At 34.4% G+C, this 15,536-nt stretch overlaps 1 protein-coding gene across 1 annotated transcript in view; it reads right to left on the reverse strand.

Moving 5' to 3' along the window:
* Positions 1 to 267: 267 nt before the first annotated feature.
* Positions 268 to 15,536, reverse strand: part of ENPEP (glutamyl aminopeptidase) — a 104,417-nt gene continuing 89,148 nt past the window's right edge. The window contains exons 14-20 of the mRNA XM_022596307.2: positions 13,895 to 14,045; positions 12,794 to 12,867; positions 12,578 to 12,682; positions 12,319 to 12,489; positions 10,291 to 10,431; positions 2,184 to 2,262; positions 268 to 1,150 (exon numbers count right to left, since the gene is read on the reverse strand). Of these exons, the coding sequence (XP_022452015.1) occupies positions 1,004 to 1,150; positions 2,184 to 2,262; positions 10,291 to 10,431; positions 12,319 to 12,489; positions 12,578 to 12,682; positions 12,794 to 12,867; positions 13,895 to 14,045 (868 nt within the window). The 3' untranslated portion in view covers positions 268 to 1,003. The remainder of the gene's footprint in view (positions 1,151 to 2,183; positions 2,263 to 10,290; positions 10,432 to 12,318; positions 12,490 to 12,577; positions 12,683 to 12,793; positions 12,868 to 13,894; positions 14,046 to 15,536) is intronic.

The following is a 15,536-nucleotide window of genomic DNA, read 5'->3' on the forward strand; positions in this document are numbered from 1 at the left end:
AGATATATCCTCACATATGCAGAGTCATGTTGGAGACATCCATGGGTTTCCTCATTTTCACACTTAGATTGCTAGGTTAGGTCAAAGCTAAATTCTAATTCCATATAGTTTTATGGAATAATCAGCCTTCTCTCTTTCCTAATCAGTTTCCAATTATTTAGCCCTTTTCCCCTAAAATCCATGGAGTAGAGTTAAGCACTATCTTCCCTTTAATTTCATAGCTTATTTGAAGGAGCTTTGTAGGGAATGGAGCAAGATGACAGAGTACCAAGCATGAAAAAGACTGGGTTCTTGAATCTTATTTGCCTCCAGCTAAATTATTTGGGGGATGCTGCAGTCATTATTATTCAAGAGTAAAGTGACACTGGAAAACAATGTATTTTTTCAAGGTAATCGTTCAGATTTATTTTAAAAAGGAGAGGAGAGTTCTTTTTTGATATTATGGGAACAAAGGCAACAGTCAGGCATTTCTTTGGCTAACTCATGCAATCCTAGAGTAAAATATAAGCCCAGGTTACTTTGATAGGATTTAAAGGAGTAAAAACATATGTGAATACAATGATACTAGATCTGTGTAATTCTGAATAATAAAGATTAAGATGATACTATTGGTCCCTCACGTACTGGTATTTAAACTTTAAAAATCAATCAAGAGAGAAGATTAAGTGGTTTTTCTTTGGTACAAAAAATGTAAAGCTAAGACCAAATTGTTCTATTTTCACAGATTTAAGATACAAAGAATGATATTTAAAGACATTAAAATGGCTCTTAAATTCTCTTCAGTTTGTAAAGAATCTCCTATGAAGTACACCTAGAAGAAATCCCTGAGTACATTAACTACTCTATTAGTATCTTCATAAACAAAGAGGAACAATTTAAAGTACTTAGCAAAAGCAGTATCTATGTATAAGACTCCCTCCAGAGTGCTTGTAAATTAGGCCACCAAATATTTAACGGGAGAAACAATACAGTCACAAAATTAAAATATGATAATTTGAACACATTAACCATTCAAATCAAAAAACCAGTCTCTTATGGTGTCTCTGTTTTGTTTTAGCCACTCGATATTGTTTTTCACTGTTTCCAGCACTTGCTCCCTAGGTTTTTCTCCTGCTCCAGCTTCTGGATATCTTTTGAAAAAGCTCTCCATCTATAAAAGAGAAGGAAATAATTAAGAAAGTAATTTTAAGCCCAATTATTCTTCAAGGATTTTCTTTACACTCTGGATTTATTTCCTTCTTCCCTGGACATTCAGTATCACTGAATAACACTGAGATACATTTTCTGGTGCATCATTTAGATTGAGCCCATCTCTCAGATTAGCAATCATTACCCATGGCTTTTGGACACCTGGCAGCATGTCACACAAAAAAGGCCCTGATGTATTGGGGAAGGAGAGCAGCACACTGGTGGCTGGCATGCTCTTTCTGCTGCTTCGGGTTTCTCAATTTTCTGCACATTCCCCAAGGTGTTCCCTGGAAAATCTGGTCTGTGGAATGATGGCTTTGCTTAGCCTTTCATTCCAGGAATCTGGAGTATTTTAATACGCGTTCAGTTCATTTATTGAGGGCTCATCAAAAAATCTCTGTTAAACTTGGTTCATTTTCCCTCTTCCCTCCAAAATCCTCCCCCAAACTCCACCATAGTAGTATTTGTTATTTATAAAAATAAGGATTATTCTGTTTCTTAATACAGAGGAATGTAACATTCCAGTATCTAATACAGGTACTGAAAATTCATACAATCTCTATTTATGCAACATTAATGAACATTCCCTGCCCCCCTGGGAATTGAGATATTTGAAATCTGAAAGATTTGGGCTTAGTTTTGAAATTCCAAAACTATGACTTCAGAAAGGAATCAAATCTTGACCAGCTTATCCCAGGATTACATTTACCTGGAAAGGGGAGACATACTGTTCATGCTTTGTTAAACCAAATGGTCTCATGGAGCCTTCTAATCCTCCCAAGGCCTCACGTTTCTCAACTTTTAAACTTTATTTATTTCTTGGTTGTTTGAATTTTTTTCAGTTTAGACAAAACTAGGTGTACATTTAATTATATATAAGAATTATTTCTTTTTTCTTGTCTTCTGGGATCTGAATAGAGAAAATATCACTTCTCCTAGAAAAAAAATTAATTCTGTTCCTTCCTTGACAAGTATAGAGGTATTTATCTTCATACCTGCCAGAGTTGTAGTTCAGTGTTGAATGGCTCTGCTATAGTGACAATCCGGCCAAGGTTTCTGTCATTGAGTGTATATCTGAAGAGAAATTTAGGGGAGGAAAAGGGTATGTAAGTGCCCAGAACTTTAAATATTTTCTCTAAATGCAGACATATCCTTTTTATTTTGGGAGTTTTTTAAAAAGTAATTTGCAAAGTACAGAAAGTACAAAACACAGTAAGTAAACATATTTAATTTAAAATCCAATTCAGGAGAAATTCTCAGCAAATTCTACACTTCTTTTTGTAGACATATCCACACCACTTACTCAGAGATGGTAGACTGCTTGTTACATTCCCCAAATCTGTTCTCCTTTTTTCCTGCACACATGAGAACCACAGTCAGATGACATTTCTCAGCCTTCCTCATAGCTAGGTGCAGACAGGTGATCCAGTTCTCATCAGTGGAATATGAACAAAAATGATATATTCGGGGCTTCCTTGGTGGCGCAGTGGTTAAGAATCCGCCTGCCAATGCAGGGGGCACGGGTTCCAGCCCTGGTCCGGGAAGATCCCACATGCTGCGGAGCAACTAAGCCCGTGTGCCATAACTACTGAGCCTGTGCTCTAGAGACCGCGAGCCACAACTACTGAAGCCTGTGTGCCTAGAGCCCATGCTGCGCAACAAGAGAAGCCACCACAATGAGAAGCCCGCACACCACAACAAAGAGTAGCCCCTGCTCGCCACAACTAGAGAGAGCCCACGCACAACAACGAAGACCCAATGCAGCCAAAATAATAAATAAATGATTAATTTTTTTGAAAAAGAAGTGATATGTTCAACTTCCACCTCCTTGCTTAAGTAAAGGAAATTGCTTGCCTTGGACTTTTTTTTTTTTTCCCCTCCCCTTTTTCCAAACTTCAACCACACAGATAGAATAAGGTCAGACTACCCTAACAACTTGGAATGCTCATTTCAGGAGACCAACCTGAGTGAGAAATAATTATTTATGTCCTTTAAGCTGCTGCATTTCTGTGTTTCTGTTACAGCAGAATAGCTCTATCACCTTTATCCTAACTAACACTTCCTGTCTTCCTGCAGGTGCAGGAATTTGAATATAGGCTATTTATTCTGCTTTCAAAAAGCTTTATTAGCTGCTTGCATATTTGGGGTTATGATCTATATCAGTCTGCTAAGCAAAGACACTTGAAGCTGGGTACAAAGATAGCACTTTAGAGATAATATTCTATTCCTATCTCTTTTGCATTTTCTCTCTTAAAGAACAAGAATCAGAAATTTCTTTATAGACCAAAATACAAATCATTGTAATACAGGTAAAAATTTCATCCCAATTAATCACAGTGTAAGAAAAATAATCACAAGAATTATGTATAAACCTTGAACTGTTGGAATGTTGGGGAAAGATAAAGGAAAATATATCAATATATAAAGAGGTAAACAAACAGGAGAAATTTTACATTTAAAATTTATCACATAACAGAAGCAGAAATTGTGAAATAAAAAGTAATAAAGTTTGTCACATACACATTACAAAATTTTATACTAAAGAAAAACTGCCATAAAATTAAAAATTTATTATTTTGTTTTAAAAAGGGCAAATATTTTCACTATAAAAAGAACCCTTACAGATTGATAATAGGGAGAAATATGCCAACATGAAATTAGTGAAGGAATGAGTCAGCAGTTTTCAAAAGAAATGTAAAGAGAAAATGTATTAATGGAAACAGATGAAATGTTCTAATAATTATCCACAATTTCAGTATACTAGGTCCAGTGTTCACTCTTATCACAGACACCATTGAATTTAAATCCATTATGTCTTTCATCTTTCTTCTCCTAGAAATCTAAGGCAAGCAGTTTCCCTTTACTTAATGTCATCAGCCATTATTCAAAATGTAAGAATCTCAGTCATCTATGCTCAACACTGTCCTTATAATGTGTGTACCTCCTTGCCTCTGACTTAGCTGTCTAGAGCTGCCCAACCTCTCAAACCCGCCACCTGACCCTCTGGAACTGCCCCTTTACAGGGAATACTACTTATTTGGAGAATGTTTATTTTCCCACATCCTCCATAGCACCAGGTCAGAAAGGGAATTGGTGTGGTCATGCTCCCCATTGTGGATTCCCAACCATTATTCCTCCACTCTCTCTTTAAGAACCTCTGTTCCTTCAGGTTATTCCCCTTCATCTCATTTATGATACACTTTGGCACCTGACTCCTATCATCCTTTCTACAGGCCATGATTTCAAGGTCCACATGGATGAAGATATAACAGCTTAGCGCCTTACTTTCTTGACCTCCTCATTTCCAATGGTATTTTCTCCACTCTACTCCAGCCACCAATTCCCATCATCATACCTTGTGATTATCCATAGGTACTCTGACTCTAAAATTATTAATTTATGCATGCTCCATGACATAATTTACCATTCACTTTCCACTATGACCATTCTTTGATGTTATCTGGATTTCTGACCCATTGACCATCCCTACCCCTACTTTCTTCTGGATCATCAGCTCTTCCTTTGCTTTCATTTGTTTCCTTATATAGTTTAGATTCCATGGTCTACCATTTTCAGTAACATTTTTGCCTAAGCCCTAAGCGCCCTTATATTTCAGTAATTTGAGTCTGGCAAAACTCCAGCTTTGGGTGAAATTAACTGCTCATTTCCTTTGTTTGTACCACCTAGACACATTCTGTCAAGGGAGGTCACCCAACATTCCCCATATTGTTTCACTATAAATTCATGGCTGTCAATCTTAAATGGGCCCTTCACATTGACAGTCCTGCATTATCCTGGTCAACTCATTCTGTTCCTCTTTGAATTGCCTTTTGCAAATGTTTTCACTCTCTTAAAACCTCCAAACACTCTCCCTCTTCCCTTCCTCCTCAGATGATCTTGTCTTCTAATTCACAGAGAAAATACATAGTAACCTCTACATCTTTTAGCTTACAAACATATAAATATACCTGTTTTCCTTCTATCTGTGCTTTGGTTCCTATTTCTCCCTCACTTTCTCAAAAACATTAATTTTCAAAAAATCTTTTTCCTGTCTTACATATTAAATCTCTCACTCTTCACTGGATCTGTCTCATCAGCTTTTAAGTATATTAAACATATTAAAATATCTTCCATATAAAAAAAGGGAAAATCCTCTCCCTTGATCTAGCATCGCTCTCTTAATATCTTCTCTCACCTCCCCATTCATAGTCAAACTTTTCAAGAGGCTTCTCTACATTTCTTGCCTCTATTGTCTTACTACTGACTGTTATTTGCTTCCATTTGAGTTTTGCCCCCACCACTCCACTGAAAGACTCTTTCTGAGTTACCAATAAGTTTAGTGAGCATTTTTATTCTTTGATTTATTCAAACCTTAAGCAGCATTTGGCAAGGGACTCTAACTTCCTTGAAACAATCTCCACTTTAACATCTCAAAGGAGACTCAAAAGGCAGATATATATATATATATATATAGAGAGAGAGAGAGAGAGAGAGAGAGAGAGAGAGAGAGATAGATCTGAACTCATGGTTCTTCTGCAAACTTTTTCTGGAAATTTAGACATTTAATTCTTGTCACCTCACTTGTCTCCCATTTCTAATCTACCAAATTCTAAATGTTCTTATCTTTTCATCTTCACCATTACATCCATAGTACAGTGTCTCACTGTCTTTTGCTGGGACTACTCCAATAGCTCTGTAATTGCTTTCCTCAAATTCGCTCTGGTCTGTGCTTTACTTTACCACCAGAGCTTTCTTTTCAGAGTAAAATTGATCATTTTACTTTCTTACTTAAAACCCTGTAGTGACCTTATCATTGCTCTTAGAACAAAAGCCCAAATCTTAATGTGACCCTGAAAAACTTAGCCCTTATCTTTTCTCTTTTCTGATAGTAGGCATTCAACCAGGAAAGCTTTGCCTCCTGTTCATATAATTCACTCCTGTCCTTCCTTCAGGATTCAGCTCAATCATCACTCCCTTAGGAAAGCCCTTAACCTTCAATTTCTCTTGACTTGGTCAGTTTCCCCATTACACTCTTTCAGTGTGTCCTGAACCTCTTCTATTTGTAGTTATTACAGTTTTAACTGTACTACATGTATTTGTGTGATTCTTTACTTAATATTGATCTTCATTATTAGACTCTAAGCTCCTTGAGAACAGAGAACCAGATGTTTCTCCTTGTATACTGTTGTACTTTGAGTACCAAGCACTGTGCCTAGCACATAGTAGATGCTCCACAATATTTACAGGATGAAAGAATTATAATTTAAAATGAGATATCAGTTTTCATGTACTCAATTAGCAAGAATATTTTTAAATGGCAGCACTGGGTATTGTCAAGGGTTGGAAAAATAGTCAAAGTTAATAGTAAATTTTGTTGTGGATGACAGTTTTGCAGCACTCATCAGAAACTCTAAAAATGAACACATCCTTTAACACAGCAATATTACTTCTACTATTATTTTTATCCTAAGGAAATTCTCAAGGATGTTCAAAGAGAACAGAGGTTCAGTTTCAAAGATGTTCATCAGTACATCATTTATACAGTGGAAAGTTTGGAACAATTTTATTATCCAACAGATGGAGACTGGCTAAGTAAACTAAGATGTATCTACACATTGAAATATGACTGAGAATTTAAAATAACATCGAAGAAGCATACTTAAAGACATGAAAAGATATCCACAATATAGGATAATGTAAGAAAAAGCAGGTTATAAAACCGTATGTCTGGGCTTCCCTGGTGGCACAGTGGTTGAGAGTCCGCCTGCTGTTGCAGGGGACACGGGTTCGTGCCCCGGTCCGGGAAGATCCCACATGCTGCGGAGCGGCTGGGCCCGTGAGCCATGGACGCTGAGCCTGCGCGTCCGGAGCCTGTGCTCCGCAACGGGAGAGGCCACAACAGTGTGAGGCCCGCGTACCACAAACAAAACAAAACAAAACAAAAAACATATGTCTAATATAATAAATAAATGAACAGCCATAGAAAAATGGCTCAAGGAAAAACAGTGTGACAACAGAGGTTATTTTTAGGTGGTGGGTTTATGGGTGATTTTTGTATCCTTATTTTTGCTTATCTGCATTTTGTGCAAAACAATACACACCTATTTTATAATAAGAAAATTGAGATTTTAAAAAAGGAAATCACACTAAGTTCCTGTAATGATATTTTACAGATTCAAAGAAAGTCTGTTATTACAGGTAAGGAAACAGTTTTTCCAGTGACTTTCTATAATTTCTATAATATTCCTCTTCTGTTTTGTTCTTTGTGACTAAAAATTGAAGAATATATTTAGAAACTAGCAATGAATAGATTGAATAAAAACTGCAACTACCTGTATAAATATCAGAAATATAAAAACAAAATATGTTCATTCCAAGAAACCATCATATGAAGTGTACCATTTAAGGGGAAATATGCTGTATATCATATTTGATTACTTTTAAAACTAAAATAAGGATTTAATTATATCTTAAATATTTTGAAAAATAATTATGTAAAAATAATCTTCTTAGATTTAATATTTATGTAAGTACTATTATGTTATCCAGAAGAAATGGTTTTGATGCACTTAAAACTTTTAGTTAAGTGCTTATTAAATTATCTTGTTTATGAGATACTGTTTAAATGACTTCAGTCATGTCCCATTGACTTAATTTTTCATTCATAGTCATAAATTTAAATCAAACTTTATCACACCACACTATATTGGCTTATTGAGTTCATTCAACTTCATAGTTTCATGTAAGAGTTTAATGGAATAAACAAAAGCAAATAATAATTTCTGAAGTATCTTTGGAACTTTGTGGTTAAGTCTCAAAGTGGAAAGGACATTAGTGGTGTGGCCATCAGCTGTCATAAAAATCACCTAACAAAAGCTTTATAAAAAAGCAGCTTATTTATTTTAAGACGACAATAAATTGTTCAGAAACAAAGGCAATAAAACCACACATTCTGAAGTCTGGAAAACATTTAAGAGTTTGAAAATATTTGGCTAACGCTTGGATCATTTCTATTTAATTTGTCTTATCCAATTTTAATGGGGAAATTATATATTTTTCAAACTAACCATAATTAATATTGGGCTTTTTTGTATCTGACATGTGGTTATTATATAATTTTATGTTTTAGGCTATTTGAAATGATATGAGAATTAGATCATTAGACTATGAAGAAATATTAAAAGCCTTGGGAGAGGGTTTTGGAACTAGCACTGCAAATACTTCATCAATTTGTTTTTCCTGAAAATTTCAACATTAGGTCTAATAGATTTAAGGCCAACTGTTTATGACTTTATGGCAATGTAACACCTATTCTTTTTCCTACTTCTTAATTCTCAAGAGGTATAACAATGAGCTAATTTTTAAAAATGAAATATGCATTATTTGAAATAACTCACATGACAGCAATTCAAATAAGCCTTGAGAAATATTCTGTTTAATAAACAATAAGGAAGTGCCCACTTTATTATGTAAAATAGAATATTATTTACTTATATTTTCACAATAATTTAATAGTAAGCATTTTTTTATCTACATAGGTTTCTTACAGCATGTACCAAAAAAAAAGTTGCGTAGTCTTTTCGATTAAAACAAAATACACAGTACGTGTCATTAGCCATATATCTTTCAAAATGGAAAATACTACCTTGCATAATATGAACTATTACCTCCAGATAACATGTTCTCAATAGGTAGATTTATTAATTCTAAACCAAATAGTTTATTGAAACAATTATAAACAGATGAACAGAACATCATATACACACCACACACACACATACACAAGCATGCCAATCAATCTTCATAGAAATGGATGAGCAGTTACATTCAATAGTTGCAAGAATACAAAAGACAAAAATTTATCACAAGTAAACAAAAGCAATGTAGGGTATCTTTGCTGAGAGCTAGAGATATAATTTGGATCTCAGAAGGATAAGAAATGTGAATGAACATAATGGCACACTGGTTAATTGTAGGGTAGAAAAGAGTATAGAAATAAAAAGTTATCTTTGCAGTTAGTATTTCTGATAAGGTGGTCATTATGCACTAGGCAGTGCTGAAGGGAAGACGAGAGATTAGGAGGAGATGACAGAGGCCATTTCTTGGTATGGGGATTATAGATGGTATAGTTCTTTGGTCAGTGTTTACATATTTGTTTGGGACATATAATCTATATTTTATACCCTGTCAAAGAAGTATCTTTTTAATGGAAATAAGCATTAAATTTAGAGGATCAAGACCAAGAGTAGCAACATTTCTTCCATATGAGGCGGAAGAAATAAGAAATTTAGGAAACCATCTCTTTAGCTCATTTGTTCATCTCTTGTCCTTGCTCCTTATTTTAAAACTGCTATTGCCCGGGAAATATAGTTTGCTTTTAAGAAGGGAGGAATTAGGAGATTGGGATTGACGTATATACACTATTGATGCTATGTATAAAATAGACAACTAATGAGAACATACTGTATAGCACAGGGAAATCTACTTAATGCACTGTGGTGACCTAAATGGGAAGGAAATCCAAAAAAAGAGGGGATATATGTATATGTATAGCTAATTCACTTTGCTGTACAGTAGAAACTAATACAACATTTTAAAACAACTATACTCCAATAAAAAATAATTAAAAAAAAAAGAAATTTTCAAAATACCTAAAGCTTAATTATCTGGTTAAGGGTGGCAAAAGTTATCCATATGAACTCAGTAAGATGTAGGGCTCTAATGGGAACCCAGGTCCAGGAGTTATCATTTCGTTTTCATTAAAAATTAATTCAGAACTAAATATGTGCCTGGCATTATGCTAGGTGCTAGCACAATAGGCAGAATTAACTTGTTTTAACCAAACTAAAAATAATGCTTAGTCATCTTTGCAGATTTCAAAATTCTTTTGATCAGTTGGAAACACTACTTTCCAGAAAATGAATTATGCTTAAAATTAACTAGTACATTGCTTCCCTGGAAGGAAAATACCATGATCCTTACCTCTGATAATATACCATTTCAGATATCGTGTAGATGTCAGAGAAAGCACAGAAAAGAGAAAAAGAAAGAACTTGTGGATGGTATCAGACAGAACAATAAACCATTATCTGATCATCCCACCTGTTGACTAGATATTCCCAGTTGAGCTGTATCCAATTCCAGGCCATAGTCTTCCCATAGCTATTATATGAGATGTATCGAATGACTGTAAACACATCCTGAGTTTTAATAAGATTTGAGTCCTTGAGCAAATCCAAATATCTAAGAGAAGCCAAACAGAAACACAATTCAAAATGAACTTTTAGCGTTCACCCTTAGCTAAATTCCAATAGAACATCGCTTTCATTCCAGTAATTCAATTCTTGAGTCACCAGTTGACACAGTCAATTAAGTAAGACAAATGATAAAACACAATTTAATATTTTCTAAAATATTTAACTTTTTAAAGAACAACCTATAATTTTGAGGACTAGTGTAATGTAAACTTTAGGAACATTTAAATTATTTTGGAGGTACTAAAAACAACCACAATTTCAACTATTAATTTAAAAAATTATTTGTATTTATTTAATAGAAGTACTTCATCCATTTTACCTGGTTATTCAATTATACTAAAAACCCCCCCCAAAACCAGCAAATTAAAGGAAAGTACTTATATTATTATTTAATATGGGATTACAGTTGTCTTATTTGCTCTTCCCTAGATTGTAAAAAAACAACTTTCTAATGTAACTTGTATGGTTGGATTAGTTGGCTATAATTATGGTATAATGCAAATAAGTGCAAGATAAATTAAGTGACCAAATCAATAGATTTTTGTTAAATTTATGTCGTGGCTGTACCCAGAGGGAATATCTGAACGTGCTCTGGTAAACTTCCAGAAACTGCACTGGTGTGGTGGGCTCCTGAATTTTGTACAATTTATCTCTGATCCTCTAGTTCACAAGAGTCTTAGTAAGGCATCTAAGTACTTGCTAATTTTCTCATCATATACAATTAGCACAATGCCATCAAAGTAATGAATCAATATAATGTTTTGTGGAATGTCAAGATGATCAAGTTCTTGATAGACTATCTTAGGGCAGAGAGAAGAATTCACATATAGCCCTAAGGTGAGATGGTGAAAGTGTATTGTTAGCCCTGCTAAGTAAAAGCAAACTGCTTCTAGTAGTCCTTATAGAATGGTTATTGCATTGTAATTTACTATTTATATTCTGCTTCTCCCAGGAACCTTTAAGTTTCTCAAGGATAGATTTCATTCTTGTTCATTTTTATTCCCACAACCTATATACCTGTACATAGAAAGGACATCTTAAGTGTTGTTTAAATGAAGTAAATAACTCAGAAACCATAACTAAGCAAAAAATAAAAAAGGCAGAAGCTAGTTGATTTGGGACATAGATGTGGAGTGGGAGAACATTCATAAATGGGCTTCAAGCAGTCTTTGTACCTTCTGAGTGGAATGTAAATACCTTTTGGGTGTGTGTCTATGCATGTTGTGGCAGACACTCCTCTGCTGACAGAGACCAGTTTTGTTCTGGGCTTGGGTCAAGGTATCCTTGATCCTAGGGAAGGTAAACTACTACCCCTTCCTCAGAGTATCATGATTGACCCAAATCAGTCAAAGGAATTCAAGTTCATCCTAGTCAGCAAATGATCAAATGGTAGATCCAGAGTATAACCCAGAATGATCAAGGGTGACCTAGCTCTGGATTATGAGGGGAAGTGGAGATAACTGACATCTTATCATAAAAGACAGAGCCTTGTGAGGAGGAGCTCTTTTGCTCCTGTCCTTCTTCCATTGAATGTATTTGTGTGAAGGCAAAATGCTTGGAGCTCTGGAAGTCATAAGACGTCCAACATGTAGAGGATGGCAGAAAAGAAAGAGAAAGAGCCTAGGTCTTGGATGAAAATGTTGAACCACTGTACACAACTGGAAGTTCCCTACCTCCAGAATTTTTTATATGAGATTACATGTCTTTATTTTTTAAGCAACTCTTACAGGGATATTTTGTTTCTTGCCAGGAAAATAATTATTTAATAGATTTTCTTGGAAACATATCATCCATAATTAGCATTTTAAAGAGACTGTGACATATAAATTATCAAGTACCAATACACGTAATTTTTTCAAAAGTTCCAGCTTACCTTGACAAAATAGTAACATTCTTCAATGATGCTAATCCGTACAATAGCTTTTCTTTTTCTTGAGCTAATGAAGTTTTCTGGTATTGCTGAAGAGTGTAGTTCCATGAAGTCTCATTGCCAGAGTTCTGCATTCCATACCGATATACCAGAAGCCTGAGATTTACAGGAAGACTAGAAGAAGAAACAGTATTTTAGAGATTTTAATTCCTCACTTCTCAGTTTAAAGTCTTCCAGAAATGAAAACATGGTGAACAGTCACCTTACAGTCCCAGTTAGCCACGCCTGAAATAGCTGGGAAGCGTTGTTCAAGGCATCGCTGTCTCCCATCTTGCATGCGAGCCCTAATACAGAGGCACGGAGTAATCTAAGAAAAGAAACACACACAGAGCTGGGGCCTTGACCACTTTTCAACATGTCTTAACATATACAAACGAATACTAAATGAATATTAATTTTTAAAAAGGTAAAAAATAACTTTGTGAGGTGGTCTCCAGTATCGTTCCATCCCAGAGAATCTGCAATGGGCTTCACTTGATCTCGGAAGTATTTCTGAAATAAAAGCACCATGCAGAGTGAGTAATAATTTACTATTTAGCAACAGTCTCCCGTTTATTATAATCTACAGTTCCCTGTGGTAATCTTTTCCCCTACTAGCTCAGAGAACTTTGGGCCTGTCCTAGGAAAGGGATGTATTAAAGTTTTTATAACATTGTAATTTTACTTCAGTCCCGAACATAAGAACATCCTGGATCACTCACTCTCTAATGTTTTATAGAACTTTGGGTAAGCCCCTTTTAACCTCCACTTCTTAGTTAACATGTGTAATAAATAGAATAACACCTGACATACTTACCTCACTAAGGAAGATTGCTCAAGTATCGATGAAATGATAACTAATATTTGTATATTGGCTTAGGATTTAAAAATGACATTTATATTATATGATTCTCACTATTCCATTACCATAGGCAGCCAACTGCTGACATTCCTATTGTACAAAGGAAACAAAGACTCACAAATATGAAAGCATTTGTCCAAGTTATTTTATAAAGAAAGTGGAAGAGCTAGACATTGGAATCCAGAATTTGTTTAAAATTACAAGTGTCCTGCAAAAGTGCTGCAGAAATCACAAAGCCAAGAAAACCATTTAGAATGACTATCTTATAATAAAATCTCAATGTGGAAATAATAGCAGTAAGAATAAGGAAAAATTATGTCATATTTTGATGAGAATAGATTCATTTTAACATAGATAAATCCATTAAAAATAGGATCTAGTTTGTATCTATGGTTTAAAATATTGTTTATTTTAAATAAAATATTAACTATTGTATTGCTTCTAACACTAAAATACACCTTTAAGTGGTATACTGAACCAGAAATACTGATACATTTCAAGTTGAAAAAACAAATAGCATCTCTTTGATTTGATTAGTCAAGTCATTATAATTTCCTTTGATTTCACTTGGCAGGCAAGATATGCTTTTGTGTTTCCCAGGAGCTCCTTCTCTCAGAAATCTTCCTATTCTGCTAATGGCTAAACATCTCCTTTCATAAGATATAGCATTAACATTACCTCAATCATAGGGTATAGCTCTTTATCATCTTCAAACATGCTAATAATATAGGTTACAGCTGAAATGACTCTCTGCCATGGTAAAAATTCCTCTTCCATTTTGAGATACTTGGTCAAGTTCAGAGCCTCCTTGTAATTTAGAAGTTGAGCTCTAAGAAACAAAAAGAAAGCCCACAGTAAATTAAAAACCACAGACTAGTTTCCTTCGACTGAAAGTACTAATATGGGGATCACAGACTTCAGTGTTAATGAGAACCCTTCCATTAAACAATTAAGAAAATGCATTACTGTTAAGGCCCAATCAAAGAGGTTTGTTCACAATGATGTATTAGTGCTTTCATATGTTCAGTAATAAAGGGGAAGAGAGAACATTAAGGTGTGCATTTGAAAAATTGCTATGGCAGAATTTTAGATAAAACGAAAGCCATTTAGCTATACAGTTAATATTGACAAATAGAAACTTTTAAATTTTAGGTTCACAAGCTGATTGTAGTATACAAATGCACCTTTATAAGTGTATTGTATTGAATTTTTTTACATTTGACATGAATAGGAAATATAACAGTACTCGAGAATCGTGAATGTTTAAAACATTCCAATTGAACTTGTATTTACCATAAAAACATCTCCTTTTTATACATTTTCCAATAATATTGATAAATAAAAATAGATTTTGTTTCTCAAAAAAATGTGAAGTTACCATCGACATTTCAAAGTTTAAAGAGTTCGATTTCTTCCTCCTTAGAAAAGATTTTGGAACCTTTTGAAATAATGTTCTCAGAAATCTGTTATGCCTCAAATTTCAGCCTAGGTTTTGGAAAGAATCTTAGATAGGAATCCTGTCTTTCCAAATTACATTTTGAAAGTTAAAGAATAAACTTTAAATTATTGAGAAAGTAATACTGATGCATTGAGTGCTAGTATATTTGAGGTCATTTTTTGTGAATGGCAAATAATGTAACCATATCTTGATTTTTCCCCTGAGAGTTGATAAGATAAACTGGTATTGGAGAGCTAGATAAGAATAAACACCTTTGGTATCATATGATTTGCACTAATGTGATATGATACAGTTTGTTTTCAGTTCAGAGAGCTGATTTCTTCTATTTTCTCAGTTCCTGATCTTATTTAGAAGAATTTATATTTTGGAGCATTCAGCCTGTCTTAATAAAAGTATAAATAATATTGAGAAATGGAGTGTTTTATTGAGAATGTTTGTTGAGTAAAAAAAAAAAATTGTAGAGTTTTATGTTGACGGTTGAAACTTGAGAATTTTCTAATTTTAATGATTCTCTATTTTCCCGGGTGGATAGCACAACAGTCAGTTGTGCAACAGTCCAGTCAGTATTTTCTTAGACTACTTATGAAGAATAATTGTTGTTCTGAGGATCAAATTAACGAAAAGGCTAATGAAAGTTCAGGAAGAATGGCAGGTAATTTGGTTAGAAACCTCGTGGGCTGCACATTTATAGTAGGTGAAAAGATTAGAAGGAGTGGGTCTTGGTTACAAAGGCCAAAAGAATTGGCTAAATTAGCATAAGTAGAAGTAAGGAAGTAATCCAATGATCCAAAGGTTAGAGGCCCTGATGAAATACTATATATTTAACTGTTGAAAAAATCAATATCCTATCCTAGTGCCTTG

This window comes from Delphinapterus leucas, chromosome 5 (assembly GCF_059928025.1).
Source record: "Delphinapterus leucas isolate spDelLeu-1000000601 "Yukka" chromosome 5, BTC_Dleu_Yukka2, whole genome shotgun sequence".
In the NCBI taxonomy this organism is placed as follows: domain Eukaryota; kingdom Metazoa; phylum Chordata; class Mammalia; order Artiodactyla; family Monodontidae; genus Delphinapterus; species Delphinapterus leucas.